The sequence below is a fragment of the Drosophila bipectinata genome, chromosome 3L (genome assembly GCF_030179905.1).
Source record: "Drosophila bipectinata strain 14024-0381.07 chromosome 3L, DbipHiC1v2, whole genome shotgun sequence".
NCBI classification, from domain to species: Eukaryota; Metazoa; Arthropoda; class Insecta; order Diptera; family Drosophilidae; genus Drosophila; species Drosophila bipectinata.
The window spans coordinates 6,152,292-6,168,630 of record NC_091738.1 but is presented as its reverse complement, the minus strand read 5'-3'; the positions used below and the strand labels follow the sequence as shown (position 1 = coordinate 6,168,630).

Genomic DNA, 16,339 nt, shown 5'->3' with positions numbered 1-16,339 from the left:
CTTTGGGCTGCCACTTGGACGAACTCTTTTTTAACGCTTCACAGCACTTTCTGCAATTCTCAGCACTGGCCGCAATAGCTGAGGAAAATAAAAGAATTTAGGTGGCCAACTGGGCGAATAAGACTCGGAAATGCAGATGCAAACGTACAAATTGGTGGTCGTCGGCGGCGGCGGCGTGGGAAAATCGGCCATAACGATACAGTTCATTCAGGTGAGTCCCCAGGACAAACACCGAAGAGGTGACGTTTCATTTGGCGGAGAGGTGGTCGACCCGAAAGGGGCGAGGCGGGGAGACGAGTGGGCCCTTGTTTTGGTGAAGCAACAAGCGACATCTGTGTTTGGACATGCGTGTGCTGCATAGTTTCGAGCAGAGATCATCGATGCCACACCCCCTCCATATGTACTCCATTTACGGAGTGGTGGACTCAATGGCCAACCGATGCTCGCCCAGATTAAGCATTGAAGAGCACCCCCGACTTTTTGGGTGTGCCATGGTCACGACCACGGCCCGACCGACCGTTTCCATTTATTTTTAGTCATTTGCGTCATCTGCACATCTTTCGTGTATATACAAAGCACGGTTGATTTTCCCAGAGATATAGAGCATAGCGCACATACATAAATGATAAAAGTGGCGTCGCCTGAGACGTGTGTAAACAAATCAAAGACGCAATGATAAATATCCCTCAGACTTAGTCTAACGTAAACTAATTTATCTTGATCTTGCGTTCCAGAGCTACTTTGTGACAGATTACGATCCCACCATCGAGGACTCCTACACGAAACAATGTGTAATCGACGATGTGCCAGCCAAATTGGATAGTAAGTTTAGCTAACTTCCATCTTCCGTCCTTCATACTAATAGCTGATCTCTTTCTAGTTTTGGATACAGCTGGTCAGGAGGAGTTCAGTGCCATGCGGGAGCAGTACATGCGCTCCGGTGAGGGTTTCCTGCTCGTCTTCTCGCTCAACGATCATTCCAGCTTCGATGAGATACCCAAGTTCCAGCGCCAGATACTGCGTGTCAAGGATCGCGACGAGTTCCCCATGCTGATGGTGGGCAACAAGTGTGACTTGGAGCACCAGCGTCAGGTGTCGCTGGAGGAGGCGCAAAACACCAGCCGCAACCTGATGATCCCGTACATCGAGTGCAGTGCCAAGCTGCGGGTGAACGTCGACCAGGCATTCCACGAACTGGTGCGAATCGTGCGAAAGTTCCAGATCGCCGAACGGCCTTACATCGAGCAGGACTACAAGAAGAAGGGCAAGAGGAAGTGCTGTCTGATGTAAAATAGAAGGATGTGACCGAGAATCTCCTGGATGCAGCAGAGGCAGCTAGCTACCACTTAACGAGTATAACACCAAATTTAGAAACACGCGTCGACTGAGCTTTGAATTTCGTTAAGAAGACGATAAACCAATAACCAGTGAACGACAGAACCGTAACCAGTAACCGCGTAACCACACACGTATTCGCGTTAACGAGCCCAAACGAAGTGCATTTCATACCTGCCCAGGTGCATGCCGCATTCAACGAAAGAATCGAATAAGCTTCGCCACGAATAGCAGCTACGAAGAAACTCAAATCGCAAACCACACAGATACACACATACACACGCGCATGCATAGTTAGATAAACATATATACAACAGATTTACACGCAAAACACGGATAACACATATATGCATTCATATACATATATACAAACATATATATACATATATTTCTAAATATATTTTTGTAATATTATTTGTTGATCAACGACAACAATTAAGGACGAATGTTTTCTATGATTATTACCAATGGTGGCCGGCAGGCCATTTGTTTTATAATGCAATAACTCCCCAGAACGTTTGTTTCGATCAAGCCAAAACGTAATAATGTGTTATTGTAATTTGTATTGTTATTTAATACTAATATAAACGTATATATTATATACTGCTTACAATCCGATTTTTTTGTAACAAATTGAGTGCCTCGTTCTCGCGCGTAGAAATCTAAACAAAATCTATATGTTCCGAAATCTCAAAAAAAAACGACCTTAAAACGCACAATGCAAGAATACATAACTTTTTGTATTATATTTGACAGCTGTAAAGCGCACAACTCATTTTTTTTGTAAACCATACCCGTAAACCCGTAAATGTAACGTATTTTTGTAAATGTCCCCTAGCCAGATAATATGGTTTATTGTTCGCCAAATGTATTGCAACAATTGCTTCAGCCGCAATCTCGTTTAACTCTTATACTGCTTAATTTAACGAACTTATTTAATGGTATATAAAATAAATATATTATTATATTTAATATAAAACTTATGCGCAATTCTAATAAACAAATGGAGAATCACAAACGCTTCCACATAGACGAAATCTTTTATTGTCTGTGCCGAAATGGATTGGTTGGAGATTCTAATTATAAGTCGAAGCCTTTCAAGTGGTCTGCTAATTAATTGGATACTATTCCTAGTATCCTTTGTGATCCAAATGGGGTATAAAAGCAAGGTCTAGTGATGTAGTCGAACATAGAAAGCAGAATGAATCCCAAGAGCGAGGTCCTGGTTGCTGCTGTGCTGCTCCTTCTGATGGCCTGCGTCCAGTGTCAAGTGAGTTGGATTTTAAAATGATATTAATATATTAAAAACTAATATTTATTGCCTTTCTAGCTGACATTTTCGCCTGACTGGGGCAAGAGATCTGTGGGTGGTGCCAGCGGCGGGTCAGGATCCTTCTTCGAGTCCTCCCAAGGCAACTGCAAAACCTCCAACGAAATGCTCCTCGAAATCTTTCGATTTGTTCAGTCACAGGCTCAGCTCTTCCTTGACTGCAAGCACCGGGAATAGAAACAGGATTCCAATTCGGATCTCGGATAATGTCTAGCACACACACACACACATACACTATCTATATACCCATGTATCTATATATATATTTATATTCGCACGTTATCGAGGTAGTCGTAGTCGGCATTTAGATTTAGAGGAATTTCCGTTTTCGAACAATAAATAAGCGCATCCAAAATGTAATCGAAAAGATATGACTACTTTAGTGGGGGCTTTACCTTATCATCCTTCACCTTTTCAAGTTCATCCCTCTACCAAAAAAAAAGGCAGTCGATTACTAAATTAAAATTAAATTTAATTTCATTTCAATTGCCACAATTAAATCATTTGACTCATGGTGACACCCATCGCCCAATGGACTCCGCTGGAGCTTAAGTTCCGGTGTGTCAGTGGCCCATGGGATCAGTGCGTCAACGAAGTTCATAGGATTAAAATGTGTGCGATCTCCGGCTCCCAAAAACATTCGAAACATATTAAAAGTGTTTTATGCCTTTTAATGGTTGTGATCTCCTCACAAGTCATGTGTAAGTTCTGTGTATATTTTTATATTCTGTTCTTTGCCAGTTTGTCGTATTTTTAAAATTTACTACCAGATCGTGGCAATAGATCTGTTTGAATTATGTGATCGTTTGATATAATTTCGTGTCATTCCGCTTAATGTGTCAACATAAACAAATGTGGGGCCTCAATGTTTGTCATTCGGGCATCCAGCAAACGATTTGAACAGAGCACCCCCGGAATGATTCTAATCGAGTGCCAGACAGAGGCGACTGGCCCAGATATTTTAATTCCCCCAGAATTAACGATGCATTTCGGTGTGAATTCGCTATAGTTGCAATTAAGTTTGGTAAATAATGATGAAGCCTTTTAGAAATGTGCATTTCCCGTTGATGGTTGGGTTTGTGATTAATAGTCTAATCGTTTTTTTTTGCAATATTTAAAAGCTGTTTTGATTTGAATGATTATAGAGGTTTGCATTTCAATAAAAGGCCTTGTGAGAATAAACCTCCATATATGTATTGATATTTTTACTACAAACATGTGACATTTATGCAATACCTTTATGACAAAATCATAGTTTAAAATTAAATAGTTAGAGCCTCTATTTTATTTGAACCGCTCCTGAGCTGGGCATTCCACACAGTTCTTCGGATAATTGTGTCCCACTAAAATACAATTGAATTAAAATCATTACGTATTGCCATGCTCCACTTGGCCAAGCTGCAAATGGCCAAAAAAGCCTAGTCTGGGGACAGTTGCCACCTGGTGGCCCATCAGCACGGACGGAGAATTCGGATTAATCATGGTTTTGTTGGACGAGTTTTGCGTGAAGGTGTACTTCTGGCCGTTTCTGTCGTATCTGGCCAGCATCAAGGGATGGTGCCCGCTGTATCCGCCAGGTTACTATCCAATCTACGCACTGCCACCACCGCAGCCCCCGCTGCTGCCGCAACCACCGCTGATTCCACCGCCGCAACCGCCGATTGGTCCACCGCCACTAATACCGCCTCCAAACGCTTTTCCGTCCACACCTGCAGTGATCCCGACCTTTCAGCCGACACCTCCGTTTCCCCAGACGCCGGTGACACCTCCGCTGATCCCCACCAGCAGCAGCACCACCACCTCCACAACGCTTTCAACGACAACCACAACGGGTGGTACTACGATTAGTACAGCTGGAACGACCTTGCCCATCCCAGTGCCGACTTGTCCATCCCAGCCACTGGTGTGCCTGGCTGGGGGAGCGCGTCCGCTGCCCAATTGTCCCTGCATCGACCCTCGCCAGCAACAGAACTCGCCACTGGTCTCCTCGACCGGACCACAAATCGGTTCGGATATGATGGTCTTCATGCCTCTGAATTCCGGACGTAGGCGGCGTCGTCGCCGAAGACGTCGGATGCTTTTCTAAGATATCACCCTGAGTCCTAAACACCTCCAACTTACACACTACCTCTTCAAAAAGAAGCACCACAAAATTAGTCAAAATAAACGATCACGAAATTTCAAACAAATCCAATTGGCCAACTCAATTCTTAAAAGACAAACTGAAAGAAGGAACCGAGTTCCTTGCCACGCTCCCTCCCAGTCACAACCCATATTGCTCTCCTCGTTCTTACAGCCCAGTCCTGCTACGATGCCCGATCCCGGCCTGGAAGCTGCCTGCCTCTGACCTCCTGCCCCCAGCTCATGGAGGAGTATCAGGGTCAGGGGCAGGGCAATGATTTCCACACCTTTCTGGGCCAGTCCATATGCGGCTTCGATGGCTCCACGTTTATGGTAACTCTCTGATATTTATTTTTCTAAAAATAGCAAAAAAATACTCACATAAGTGCTTGGCACATGTGTTAGTACATTAAAATTAAGTTGAAATTACATAATTGGAAAATTATTTTTAAATCGTATTTTAAATTGTTTATTTATGCATTTACTTTTTTGGTGCATTTAAATTTATTTGTGAAAGTGATTAAAATATTAACAAAAAAGTTTAGCAGCAAGAAGTGACTTAATTTAGTGACAAATTTTAATCTTAAATTAAAATAATAATCTTACAGCTATCTACATATTTCTGTATAGGTTTGCTGCTCCTCTAATCGAGCTGATAATGCCAGGAGTAGAAAGGATCTTGCGACCACCACTGCCCCCTTCGGATTCTTTCACTTCTCGCCTCTTAGTGGAGGATCCACAGCCACTCCAATGGTCTTCCAGCCCACTCCGCCTCTTAACCAGGGATCTATAGTGGTAAGACCAACTTATAATCCTCCTCCTCCACCACCACCACCGCCACCTTCATCACAGTCTATGCCACAACTACCAACTACTTGTGGTATTAGTGGCGCCACATCGAATCGCGTGGTGGGCGGGATGGAGGCCAGAAGAGGAGCCTATCCCTGGATAGCTGCTTTGGGCTACTTCGAGGAGGCCAATCGCAATGCTCTCAAGTTCCTTTGCGGCGGCAGCCTGATCCACTCCCACTACGTGATCACTTCGGCACACTGCATCAATCCCATGCTGACCTTGGTGCGTCTGGGTGCCCATGACCTCTCGAAGCCCACAGAAGCGGGTGCAATGGACTTTCGCATCCAGCGAACAGTGGTCCACGAGCACTTCGATATCAACTCCATATCGAATGACATAGCCTTGATCCAGTTGAGTGGAGTGAATGGACCTTTGCCAGGTAAGGGTTTAGCCTATAATAAATAATAATTTTTTATTCAAGTTTTCTTTTAACTTCCAGCCAATATAGCTCCCATTTGTCTGCCCGAGGCGGCCAAGTTCCTGCAGCAGGACTTTGTTGGCATGAATCCCTTCGTGGCAGGCTGGGGAGCTGCCAAACACCAGGGACCCACCTCGCAGGTGCTGCGCGATGCTCAGGTGCCGATTGTTTCCCGGCACAGTTGTGAGCAGAGCTACAAGTCAGTCTTCCAGTTTGTCCAGTTCAGTGACAAGGTAAGACAAGGTCGAGAGGGGGATCCCCCAAAACATCGCTAAGCTAATAAATCCTTTACAGGTTCTTTGTGCTGGAAGCTCGAGCGTGGATGCGTGTCAGGGGGATTCTGGTGGACCACTCATGCTGCCGCAGGTCAGTTACAAATCTCTCAGAGATTTCCTCTCCAATAATCTGGCTCTGTGAGTCATCAAACGAGTTTCTTGGTCGCCAAGTCTTAAGCCGCCAAGGTTTCCCCATTTATTACCCAATTTCGGTGACGCAGATAAGTTTTCGTTGGTTTGCGAAAACGTCAATGACTTGACAAAAATCTTATTCTGACTACGCGTAAACCAATATCTTTATTTAATTTGATTTAACCTCTTTTTCAACTTTCAGCTGGAGTCCAATGGCTATCGATTCTATCTTCTTGGCCTGGTTTCATTCGGCTATGAGTGCGCTAGACCCAATTTTCCGGGCGTCTACACGAGAGTGGCCTCATATGTTCCATGGATCAAGAAGCACATCTCGGCGGCTTAGAATGTGACACATCACCTGCCGAACATATTATTCCGATGACACATGTAAAAAGTTCATTTAAATCCTAAAAACACATTCCCACCGCAAGACCCGCAATAAATTTCATGTTTTTATGTCCTTATTAAGGCTAATTGATATTCCTGAAAAAGGGGAAATTTATTTGAATCGTATTTCATTAAAAACCATTTCTTATTGCATTATACAAGGATAGGTAGAGTGTGGCTTACAAAAAGTAAAGCTATGAGCTAAAGAAGTAAAAAATAGAGTAAATTTTTTGGATATTGTTTCTCATAAAAAAGATAAAAGACAATCTCATAACTACCATGCCGGAACCGACAAAAAAATCAATTCTTTAGCCAATTCTGTGTCTGGAATTTCCCGCAATTCACTTCGGACCCCCGCTGATACCTATTAACTGTTACCTGTGCTGCATGGCCAAGTGATCCGAATTAGTCATAATAGTAGAACGATCGCCGGATATTATGCCCCAGCGGTTGCATTCATCGAATGCCAATTGGCTTTTGGAAGCGCCTCCGCGGAATTCCTAATCAGGTTGAGTGCCCCCGGTTCTCTTTTGAATGGAAAGGCGTCTTAGTGGGGTGTCTTTATTAAATGAGTGCTAATGTAAGTGACAAAATGCATACACATGGCGTCATATTCCACAAGGCAGTACAGTATTAATAGAATCTAATAAAATTTTAAAAAAATGTTTACACAGTCACGGCATTAAAGATCCTTAGTTTATTTTAAAAAATTCAAAAATACAAAAGTTTATAAAACGTAGAGATAAGAGAATATTTAGCTGTATTTTAAACTACAAAAAATATCCACAGTATTTTGTAAACTGCGTTGAAAGTATCTACTAAGGTAATCCCTAAAAAAATCTTAAAATAATAAATGTTATTCAAGTTGAATACAAATTTTTAAGTTGTTTAATGTTACATAATATTCACTGTAAATAAAGATCAATCAAAAGCTACAACTTTAATTGCTAATCAGCGAAAGCTTCTACCGGCAATTGCATTCGAATGCATTTTACAAATATCATGACTGAGTATCTGCATCTTAATTATAATCACTTTATAAACAAAGATATTCCTAGACTCTATTAGGTGGCTTTGGAATGAAGCACCGTTGGAAAAGTGATTCCCAATTGACATGTCAAAGGGATCCGCTTTAATTTACCTTGATTAATGGAATATATCATTCTCCTATTTTAAAACACTTAATTGAGTCACAGAATTCCCGGGACTTGATCAATGACCAATTGAGAGCAAGGCAAGGTCGGATGGCATACTCTATGTTATAATTTGAAAGCCTTTTGAGTCACTTTCGAATCTAAGAATTTCCACATATTTGGAACAATGAGACGGCGAGTCCTATTATTAAAAAAACAACTGATCTATATTATTAAAGCAATTTGTTTTGCATTTTAGGCTGGAAAAATTATTTCCCGATCTGAGTATGCGAATTTTAGTGATTTTTCCCCATTAATGAGCCTGTGAACCCCAAAACAAAAATGAAAAGTCAGTGCATTCGTTTTCTCGCCAGAAGAAACCTCAGAGAGACTGGGAGAGACTGTAGAATTCAGAGAGATACGATCGTTGAGAGAGGAAGACTGCATATAAAGCTCGGCTTTGGGGGCCGATCGCTCAGCCGAAACGAAGACGCGATCACTTTGGTCACGGAGGCCACGAAATTCGATAGAAAAGATTGAAGCTTCCGACGGTCAAGAGGCCGGCGATCGGATTCTCCAAATTCAGTCTGATAACGCAGCTCGGCTCGCGAACAACGCTCTCCTCCGGATACCGGATATATAACCCGTATTTTCTCATAACACTTCGATCTCGCCATGAAAACTAAATCAGCAACGGTGTGCGGTGTCGGTGTTGTGATTACACTTGTATCGTTGCTCTGTGCCACGCCCACTGACGCCCAGTTCAATCAGCCGCGCAGGCAAGGTAGCCAGCCACTTAATTAGTAGAAAGCTCTAAAGTCGCCATCACTTTGCTTCGCCATATCTATCGCTAAAATCTGTAGAACTTTTTACGTCTGATTCGATCTGATCGGCTTGGAGCAAACAACAAACCAGTTCCATTAACAACGCATCTCGGAATAACTAAATACGAATTATATATAATCGGGAACGCATTTGACTAACGATGGATTAAGATATAGCCTCTATATACTATCTATAAACTTTATAGGCACATCTATTCACTCTACACTCTCAAGTTCAATGGCAAGTTCGTTTCTCAAGTCTTTCGATTTGCCAGTTAATGCGGCAGTTTATATCAAGTGCAAAAATGTAGAAATTAAATCTCAAGTTGTTGACAGCCAATTTTTGGCCTGTTGTGTCCGAGTTCAATTCCAGTTCACGAAACCAGTCACCAAGGTCGGATTTTGTCTCCGACGGTGACTCTGACAGGTGTTTATTGCCGGACAGGCGTTCCCCTAGAGCACGTATCGGTTTTACCCGGCTAACAAATATATTTAAGATATATAACTTTAATCAATTAGTGTTGAATCGTTTTGAATCTCACATGTGAATGACATTTGAACATATATCACATTTTTTATACACACTTCTTACTGTCAACGATTTTTTTGGCATTTAAAAAAAAAGACAAATGGCTTTACTTTTGAAACACATTGTTTTGCGCAGTTCGACAAGCCTCTTTTCGCGATTTTAATTTAAACCTGAGTTCTCTCTGAGTAAACAAAAGAATCTTTTTCCCAGGAGAACTATATATTATTCAAAAATCAAATGGAATAAATAATTCGTATACTAAACCCATTGTTTAACTCAACTGCTTTTTTTTTTTTAATTTTTGTTAAGCCCCACCAGTGCGATTTTTTGTTTAGTATTTTGTGAGTGGTTTGTGCTAATGATAGCCTGTTGACATGGTGCTAAAAAACATAAATAAAACCCCCATGTCGACCACTGACTCATTCTATATTAATTTTTTTGACTAAAAAGCCATGTAGTTGTACATTTTACTTTCAAAGATTAGTAATTAATTCTAAAGCTAAGACTTTTGGGTAATTATTTAGAAACTCAGCTTAAACTAAAAACAAACTTTTTTTCTGTCCAGTTCGCCAGAACTGCGTCACACCCGAGAACTACTATGGGAGTTGTGTGGGACTGAGCTACTGCCCCCAAGTTGTGAACGTCTTCCAGAGCACCAGTCCGGAACGGGCCCAGCGCTATGTGATTGCCTTGCAGCGCGCCTGTGGCACCCGCAGCTTCAACGGGGATCCGGTGGTAGGGACTATTCTCCGATCTATCCTTTCCTTTCACGCTAAGCTTTTTTTCGCATCTTCCTGCCATCTTAGGTATGCTGTACGGCCCCCCGAAATAACCAGTTCACAGAGCGACCGCCGCCTGTGAATACCTTTTTTCCTACAGAGTCGACATTTGTTAATCCACGGCCGCCTCCGCCGGTCCCCAATGAGCCAAGTAATCCATTTCTACCAAACTTTTTCACCCAACCCACAACAACAACGACGACGACGACAACAACAACCCCAGCCCCAGTTCCGGTTAGCACAGCAGCCTCTCTGGTGGATTTCCGAGGACCCACATGTCGGGGACCGGATACCAAGCCCGGAAATTGTATTGGTGAGTGCATTCTTGTTTACGATTTATTGAAACAGATACTGCCATGTTTTGGAGTTATTTTTGAATCATTATGCTTTAATCTTTAATTACTTCTGCTTTTAATTAATCTAATGTTATTTTTACCTTTTCGGTAGATTTGAAGAGCTGCCCATCGCTTGTGAGTCAGCTGTACGAGAGGCAGCATGACGAAGAGTTTGCCAAGTTCCTGCGGGCATCCAGAGCGATTTGCGGAAACCAGGGCACCAACGTCTGCTGTCCCAATGGACAGACAGCCACCACTCCGCCTCAAGTTTTGCCCAAAAATACGGACGAGATTCCACGACGTTTGCCCAACGTTGATGAGGGATGTGGTTCCACCGTCGGATATTACAAGAAGATCGTGGGCGGCGAGGTGAGCCGTAAGGGTGCCTGGCCCTGGATAGTCTTGCTGGGCTACGATGATCCTTCCGGATCGCCCTTCAAGTGCGGCGGAACTTTGATCACGGCCAGGCATGTCCTTACGGCAGCTCATTGCATCCGTGACGATTTGTAAGTTAAATAAGTTTATTTTTTGGATCTTTAATTAAAAGTAGTATTTTCTTGTAGACTTTTTGTTCGCCTGGGAGAGCACGACTTGTCCACGGATACAGAAACGAAGCATGTGGATATTAATGTGGCAAAGGTGAGTTATTAATTTTAAAATATATTTTCAATTAATAAATTGTTATCTTCGTAAAAGTATGTTGCCCATTCTGCCTACAATCGAAGAAACGGACGCAGTGACATCGCCATCTTGTACCTGGAGCGAAATGTGGATTTCGGCAAGACCATCGCCCCCATCTGCCTGCCACACGCGCAAAACCTCCGTCAAAAATCCTACATCGGCTACATGCCCTTCGTGGCCGGATGGGGCAAGACCCAGGAGGGCGGCGAATCTGCCACGGTACTCAATGAACTACAGATACCTATTTACAGCAACGACGTATGCGTCGACAAGTACAGGGAACAGAAACGCTACTTTAGCAACGATCAGTTCGACCAAGCCGTGATCTGTGCCGGAGTCCTGACCGGTGGCAAGGATACCTGCCAGGGTGACTCTGGTGGTCCTTTAATGATACCAGAACAGTATCAGGGCCAGAACAGGTTCTATCTGATCGGTGTGGTGTCGTACGGTATCGGCTGTGCCCGGCCCAATGTTCCGGGTGTCTACACCAGCACACAGTACTTCATGGACTGGATCATAGCCCAGGTCCAGGACACGCCTTAAGATGCCGTTGCCATCTATGCCATAAGCTTCCACTAAGCCGTCTTAGTGTACACATCTTGTCAGAATTGTTAAAACTAAGCTTAAGTTGCCTACTGCTCAGAAATGTAAACAAATATTTATAAAAGGTTCATAAAGGTTCAATACAGGACTCTTCTTAAATGTAAAGGATTGTTTTTTATTTCCATTTTCGCGACTTATACGATTCCTGCTCGATCACTACTCTATTCGATATATGCGAGTACCCAACATGATTAATCTAATAATCCCAAGTATCTAAGTTTTTCACCTAAACAGCTTTTGAGGGGAGAAGCTGTTAGAAAAAATGTAGATTTAATTAAAACATATAAAGCTCGACTTTCGATGTGGATTAATCAGAAGCCTGTAGCAGCTGCGTTGATAAAGTTTAAAAGAAATTTAAAAGTGACGCGTATATTTTTGCAACTCGGGTATCATCATTGACCAATATAGTCATGAAATATATATTTGAGACGTTGCACATATTACTATTCTTTTCTGCCACGCCTTTTGATGCCCAGCAAGGTAGCCTAAAATGTTTAAACAATTAAACGTCACTACTGCATCTAAATAATTTATACAATGAATCTTAACTTGTTGAAGTAAACAAAAAACCAGTTACAAGCACGAATCATCTTTGATTAAAAAATGTTAACGGACAAAGTGACCCTCAATAACTGAACTAAAACAATGCTTCCGAAAAAGGTTAATTAAATACAGTTTGTTGTACTATTTTTTGTAAAGAGAGTGCATATTCAAGTTTGTTGTTTAAGTTATTTGTTTTAATGCGAGCTAACAGCTTCTCGCATTCAACAATTTTGATTACTTATGTGTTTTGATAAGAAAATCAAGTTCGTAGCTTAAGTCTTTTGATTTTTTTTGATGATGATAATTTGAAAAAACAAAAAATTAATATTTAAAGTAGATTTCAATAGAAAATATATTTTTTCTTTATATTTATTCTATTATATATTCATTATTTTCCCACCAGCTAGTCAAAGCTGCATCACTCCGGATAATAATTATGGAAATTGTGTGCCTTTGAGCTACTGCCCCCAGGTGGTACTGATTTTTCGGGCAACCAGTCAGGATTTGGCCCGAAGCCATGTGATTGCCTTGAACCGCAGCTGTGGCACCCGTAGCATCAACAGGGATCCATTTGTATGACTGCCCACAACCAAATATTGTCTTTAACTAATGCTTTATTGTTTTAACACCAAAGGTGTGCTGTGCTTACTATATGCTCCAGCAAGGAGAGCCATCGCAAAATGCATTCCATCCATCTCAAAGGCCTGGAGAAACAATGATGTCCCAGAATCCACTGGTTTCGGGAACAATGATGTCGCAGAATCCCTTGGTTTCCTCCCAACCTAGATTTTTGTTGACAACAACTAGAACTATTTCTCCAGTTCCGGTTGAAACAGTCACTCCCGTTATTGACTCTAAGGGATCTACTTGTCGAGGCCCCGATAACCAGCCTGGAAGTTGTTTGGGTAAATTACATATCTATAAATTACATCTATAATATAGAAATTATTTTCAATAGAAATCAAAAGTTGTCCAGCGTTTCTAAACCAGCTAACGACAAGGAATCGGGATGAGAACTTTTTTCAGTTCTTACGCTCTTCTAGAGGAATATGCGGCAACCAAGGTCACCAGGTTTGTTGTCCCGAACAAGTCACAACCATTCTGAAAGATACGGATGAGGTGCCACGCCGCTTGCCGAGAGTGGAAGAGGGATGCGGTGTATCACCGTACCAACTCAATAACCCCTACGTTGTGGGCGGTAATGAATCCCGCCGGCCGGGGGATTGGCCATGGATTGCACTCTTGGGCTACGACGATGGTTCTCATAGACCCTTTAAATGTGGAGGCAGCTTAATCACTGCCAGGCATGTACTAACAGCTGCCCACTGCATTTTGGACGATCTGTAAGAAAATAAATTTTTTAAATTTTGAATCTAATAATATTTTTTTATTTCTTAAGAACATTTGTGCGTCTGGGAGAATTTAACCTTACCACCGATACAGAGGCTCCTCACATAGACGTTAATGTGACTCGGGTAAGAGATTTCTTTACAAACCAGAAAATATATATCTTCCAATAATTTTCCTTTTCTAGTACGTGTCCCATCCGGACTATAATCGATGGAACGGACGGAGTGACATTGCCATATTGTACCTGGAACATAATGTGGAGTTCACCAAGGCGATTTTGCCCGTCTGTCTTCCACATACGGAGGATCTCCGCCACAAATCGTACGTGGACTATTGGCCCTATGTCGCCGGATGGGGCAAGTTGCAGGAGGGGGGAGAACTGGCCACTGTGCTGAATGAGTTGCGGCTTCCAGTCCTCAAGAACGAAGTCTGTCTTGAAAAGTATCGGGCTCAGAATCGCTATCGAAATGACAACCAGTTTGATAGCGCGGTAATCTGTGCTGGATTCTTGACCGGAGGGCAGGATACTTGCCAGGGTGATTCCGGCGGTCCACTGGTGGTCAACGAACTGTACCAGGACAAAGTCAGATTCTACCTTATTGGTGTGGTTTCGTATGGCATCGGGTGTGCTCGCAAAGATGTACCAGGTGTCTATGCCAGCACCCAGTACTTTATGGATTGGATTGAAGAACAGGTCCGAAATACTCCCTAAACATATGGAATAAAATATTTTAAAGTGCTTATTTTTTTAAGATCTATTAAAATTATATTTAATAACTTTCTTATCTAATAGGGAATATTAAATATTGAACCTTTTGATGAAAATTCTTTTATATTAGAGTGCAAATATTTACACTCCTGGCTTTGTTCTCAGGACGTCTAATCCCTATATGCGATGCCTGAAGGCAGTAAGAATTTTCCTACCCTCAAATCTTATGCAAATCAAGCGCAAGACGCTGTTCATCAATCATGTTTGTAATGATCGCGGACCCTGAAAAAAGGAGTTAAGACAAGAATATGTAAATGCAGGGTAAGAAGGCAGCCGCTGTCCCTACACATGAACTGCATTGTAATTGCTCCGGCAGCCACAAGCGGATTTGCATAATTCAGAATAAGATCCTAAAAGAATGATCTCCTTTCGCTCCGAAGAAGCCGCTGCCCTCAGAGGTAGATCGTATCGCTTGGGCGCCATCTCCTTGCAGGCAACAAAGGGTTACCTTCTACCCCAAAAAAACCATTCTTCTGGGGTCCTTTCTCCAACGGCAGATGAACAAATCATATGCCAACCAACAATGCAAGACGAATCCTTTTAAAAGTCAGAGTACGCCTCCCGCGCATTTGTGGCCACATGGTCGTGTTTTTTTTGAGGGGGCCTTTGAGATTCAAATCGCATCTGGCAGATGGATTTCGTTTACTTCACAAGAAAGTTCATTAAACTGCATTTCTAATTAAGATCCAATCACAACAGCGAAAGTGAATCATCATCATCAATAATGCCAACAAAATTTGCATAAGCAAAAATCTTTGCGAAATTTGCATACCTAAACCCACAAGGCCGCAAGGGTGTTAATTTCATCATTACATCTTAGACATCTTTATCGCCTGTCCCAAGGATTTTCGCAAGGGTTCGAAATATTGGCAAGGGTTGGCCAGGACATTATTACCTTTCTGCGGCGTCAAGAGGCGAACAAAGGAATTGCCCACAATCGCAAATGTAAACACGATCACTCAATATAAACGGGTGTCCAATTGTGATCTATGATACCGATGATCTTTCAATTTGCAATTGGCAATGATCATGCAATCAATCAGGGCAATTGTGTGGCATTAAGTTCACATTTATGTTGACTGCTCTGTTTTTAGGATGATATTTGACACGAATCTAAATATTCTTTCATTGTATCTTTCATTTAAGGTATTCCGCTCAAGAATCGGAATCAAATTGGCCAAGATAGACAATTTCCTGTGGCCCACATTAGCGTTCCATGCATTTTCCCCAATTCTGGTAGGGGATCCTTCAGAAAATTTGACAAAAAATTTAAAAAATATTTTGTTTCTAGATTTTGATGCAGATTGATGGAGAATCGATCCAGAAATCATTTAAGGTATTCCGCTCAAGAATCGGAATAAAATTGGCCAAGATAGAGCCATCGCAGTGGCCCATATTGGCCTTCCATGCATTTTCCCCAATTCTGGTAGGGGATCCTTCAGAAAATTTGACAAAAAATTTAAAAAATATTTTGTTTCTAGATTTTAATGCAGATTTATGGAGAATCGATCCAGAAATCATTTAAGGTATTCCGGTCAAGAATCGGAATAAAATTGGCCAAGATACAGCCATCGCAGTGGGCCATATTGGCCTTCCATGCATTTTCCCCAATTTCGCTAGGGTATCCTTCAGAAAATTTGACAAAAAATTTAAAAAATATTTGGTTTCTAGATTTTGATGCAGATTGATGGAGAACCGATCCAGAAACCATTTAAGGTATCCCGCTTAGGAATCGGAATAAAATTGGCCAAGATAGAGCCATCGCTGTGGCCCATATTGGCCTTCCATGCATTTTCCCCAATTCTGGTAGGGGATCCTTCAGAAAATTTGACAAAAAATTTAAAAAATATTTTGTTTCTAGATTTTAATGCAGATTTATGGAGAATTGATCCAGAAATCATTTAAGGTATTCCGGTCAAGAATCGGAATAAAATTGGCCAAGA

General features: G+C 42.0%; 5 protein-coding genes across 6 annotated transcripts; all 5 read left to right on the top strand.

Moving 5' to 3' along the window:
- The first annotated feature begins 35 nt into the window (after positions 1–35).
- On the top strand, positions 36–2,314 carry Ras64B (ras-like protein 2). Its single transcript, XM_017245854.3, has 3 exons — positions 36–211; positions 735–822; positions 881–2,314. The coding sequence occupies exons 1-3, from the start codon at positions 131–133 to the stop codon at positions 1,288–1,290; spliced, it is 579 nt and encodes a 192-aa protein (XP_017101343.1). The 5' UTR covers positions 36–130; the 3' UTR covers positions 1,291–2,314.
- Positions 2,315–2,456: 142 nt separating this feature from the next.
- Akh (Adipokinetic hormone) lies at positions 2,457–3,025 on the top strand. The gene is made up of 2 exons (XM_017245855.3): positions 2,457–2,605; positions 2,666–3,025. The coding sequence occupies exons 1-2, from the start codon at positions 2,537–2,539 to the stop codon at positions 2,840–2,842; spliced, it is 246 nt and encodes an 81-aa protein (XP_017101344.2). The 5' UTR covers positions 2,457–2,536; the 3' UTR covers positions 2,843–3,025.
- Positions 3,026–4,111: 1,086 nt separating this feature from the next.
- LOC108128334 (venom protease) lies at positions 4,112–6,933 on the top strand. 2 transcript variants are annotated; one of them, XM_017245856.3, is made up of 6 exons: positions 4,112–4,734; positions 4,962–5,119; positions 5,417–6,017; positions 6,078–6,289; positions 6,351–6,422; positions 6,666–6,931. In XM_017245856.3, exons 1-6 carry the CDS (start codon positions 4,146–4,148, stop codon positions 6,804–6,806), a joined length of 1,773 nt encoding a protein of 590 aa, XP_017101345.2. In that variant the 5' UTR covers positions 4,112–4,145; the 3' UTR covers positions 6,807–6,931. The 2 variants fall into 2 exon arrangements, with proteins under 2 accessions (XP_017101345.2, XP_070136411.1); XM_070280310.1 differs by lacking the exons at positions 4,112–4,734; positions 4,962–5,119 and adding an exon at positions 5,223–5,325 and having other exon boundaries at positions 6,666–6,933.
- A 1,539-nt stretch (positions 6,934–8,472) lies between these two features.
- On the top strand, positions 8,473–11,839 carry LOC108128329 (venom serine protease Bi-VSP-like). Its single transcript, XM_017245852.3, has 6 exons — positions 8,473–8,767; positions 9,902–10,071; positions 10,143–10,428; positions 10,563–10,956; positions 11,014–11,089; positions 11,147–11,839. Exons 1-6 carry the CDS (start codon positions 8,659–8,661, stop codon positions 11,672–11,674), a joined length of 1,563 nt encoding a protein of 520 aa, XP_017101341.2. The 5' UTR covers positions 8,473–8,658; the 3' UTR covers positions 11,675–11,839.
- Positions 11,840–12,912: 1,073 nt separating this feature from the next.
- LOC108128280 (venom protease-like) lies at positions 12,913–14,339 on the top strand. The gene is made up of 4 exons (XM_017245777.3): positions 12,913–13,182; positions 13,236–13,620; positions 13,677–13,752; positions 13,812–14,339. Exons 1-4 carry the CDS (start codon positions 12,930–12,932, stop codon positions 14,337–14,339), a joined length of 1,242 nt encoding a protein of 413 aa, XP_017101266.3. The 5' UTR covers positions 12,913–12,929.
- The last annotated feature ends 2,000 nt before the right edge of the window (positions 14,340–16,339 follow it).

Coding starts and splice junctions, on each gene's coding strand:
- Ras64B (XM_017245854.3), top strand. CDS start 131: ATGCAGATGCAAACGTACAAATTGGTGGTCGTCGGCGGCGGCGGCGTG. Junction 212..734: donor TAACGATACAGTTCATTCAG/GTGAGTCCCCAG, acceptor CTTGCGTTCCAG/AGCTACTTTGTGACAGATTA. Junction 823..880: donor TGTGCCAGCCAAATTGGATA/GTAAGTTTAGCT, acceptor ATCTCTTTCTAG/TTTTGGATACAGCTGGTCAG.
- Akh (XM_017245855.3), top strand. CDS start 2,537: ATGAATCCCAAGAGCGAGGTCCTGGTTGCTGCTGTGCTGCTCCTTCTG. Junction 2,606..2,665: donor TGGCCTGCGTCCAGTGTCAA/GTGAGTTGGATT, acceptor TTGCCTTTCTAG/CTGACATTTTCGCCTGACTG.
- LOC108128334 (XM_017245856.3), top strand. CDS start 4,146: ATGGTTTTGTTGGACGAGTTTTGCGTGAAGGTGTACTTCTGGCCGTTT. Junction 5,120..5,416: donor TCGATGGCTCCACGTTTATG/GTAACTCTCTGA, acceptor ATTTCTGTATAG/GTTTGCTGCTCCTCTAATCG. Junction 6,290..6,350: donor TTGTCCAGTTCAGTGACAAG/GTAAGACAAGGT, acceptor AATCCTTTACAG/GTTCTTTGTGCTGGAAGCTC.
- LOC108128329 (XM_017245852.3), top strand. CDS start 8,659: ATGAAAACTAAATCAGCAACGGTGTGCGGTGTCGGTGTTGTGATTACA. Junction 10,072..10,142: donor GCTTCAACGGGGATCCGGTG/GTAGGGACTATT, acceptor CTGCCATCTTAG/GTATGCTGTACGGCCCCCCG. Junction 10,429..10,562: donor CAAGCCCGGAAATTGTATTG/GTGAGTGCATTC, acceptor CCTTTTCGGTAG/ATTTGAAGAGCTGCCCATCG.
- LOC108128280 (XM_017245777.3), top strand. CDS start 12,930: ATGCTCCAGCAAGGAGAGCCATCGCAAAATGCATTCCATCCATCTCAA. Junction 13,621..13,676: donor CACTGCATTTTGGACGATCT/GTAAGAAAATAA, acceptor TTATTTCTTAAG/AACATTTGTGCGTCTGGGAG. Junction 13,753..13,811: donor TAGACGTTAATGTGACTCGG/GTAAGAGATTTC, acceptor TTCCTTTTCTAG/TACGTGTCCCATCCGGACTA.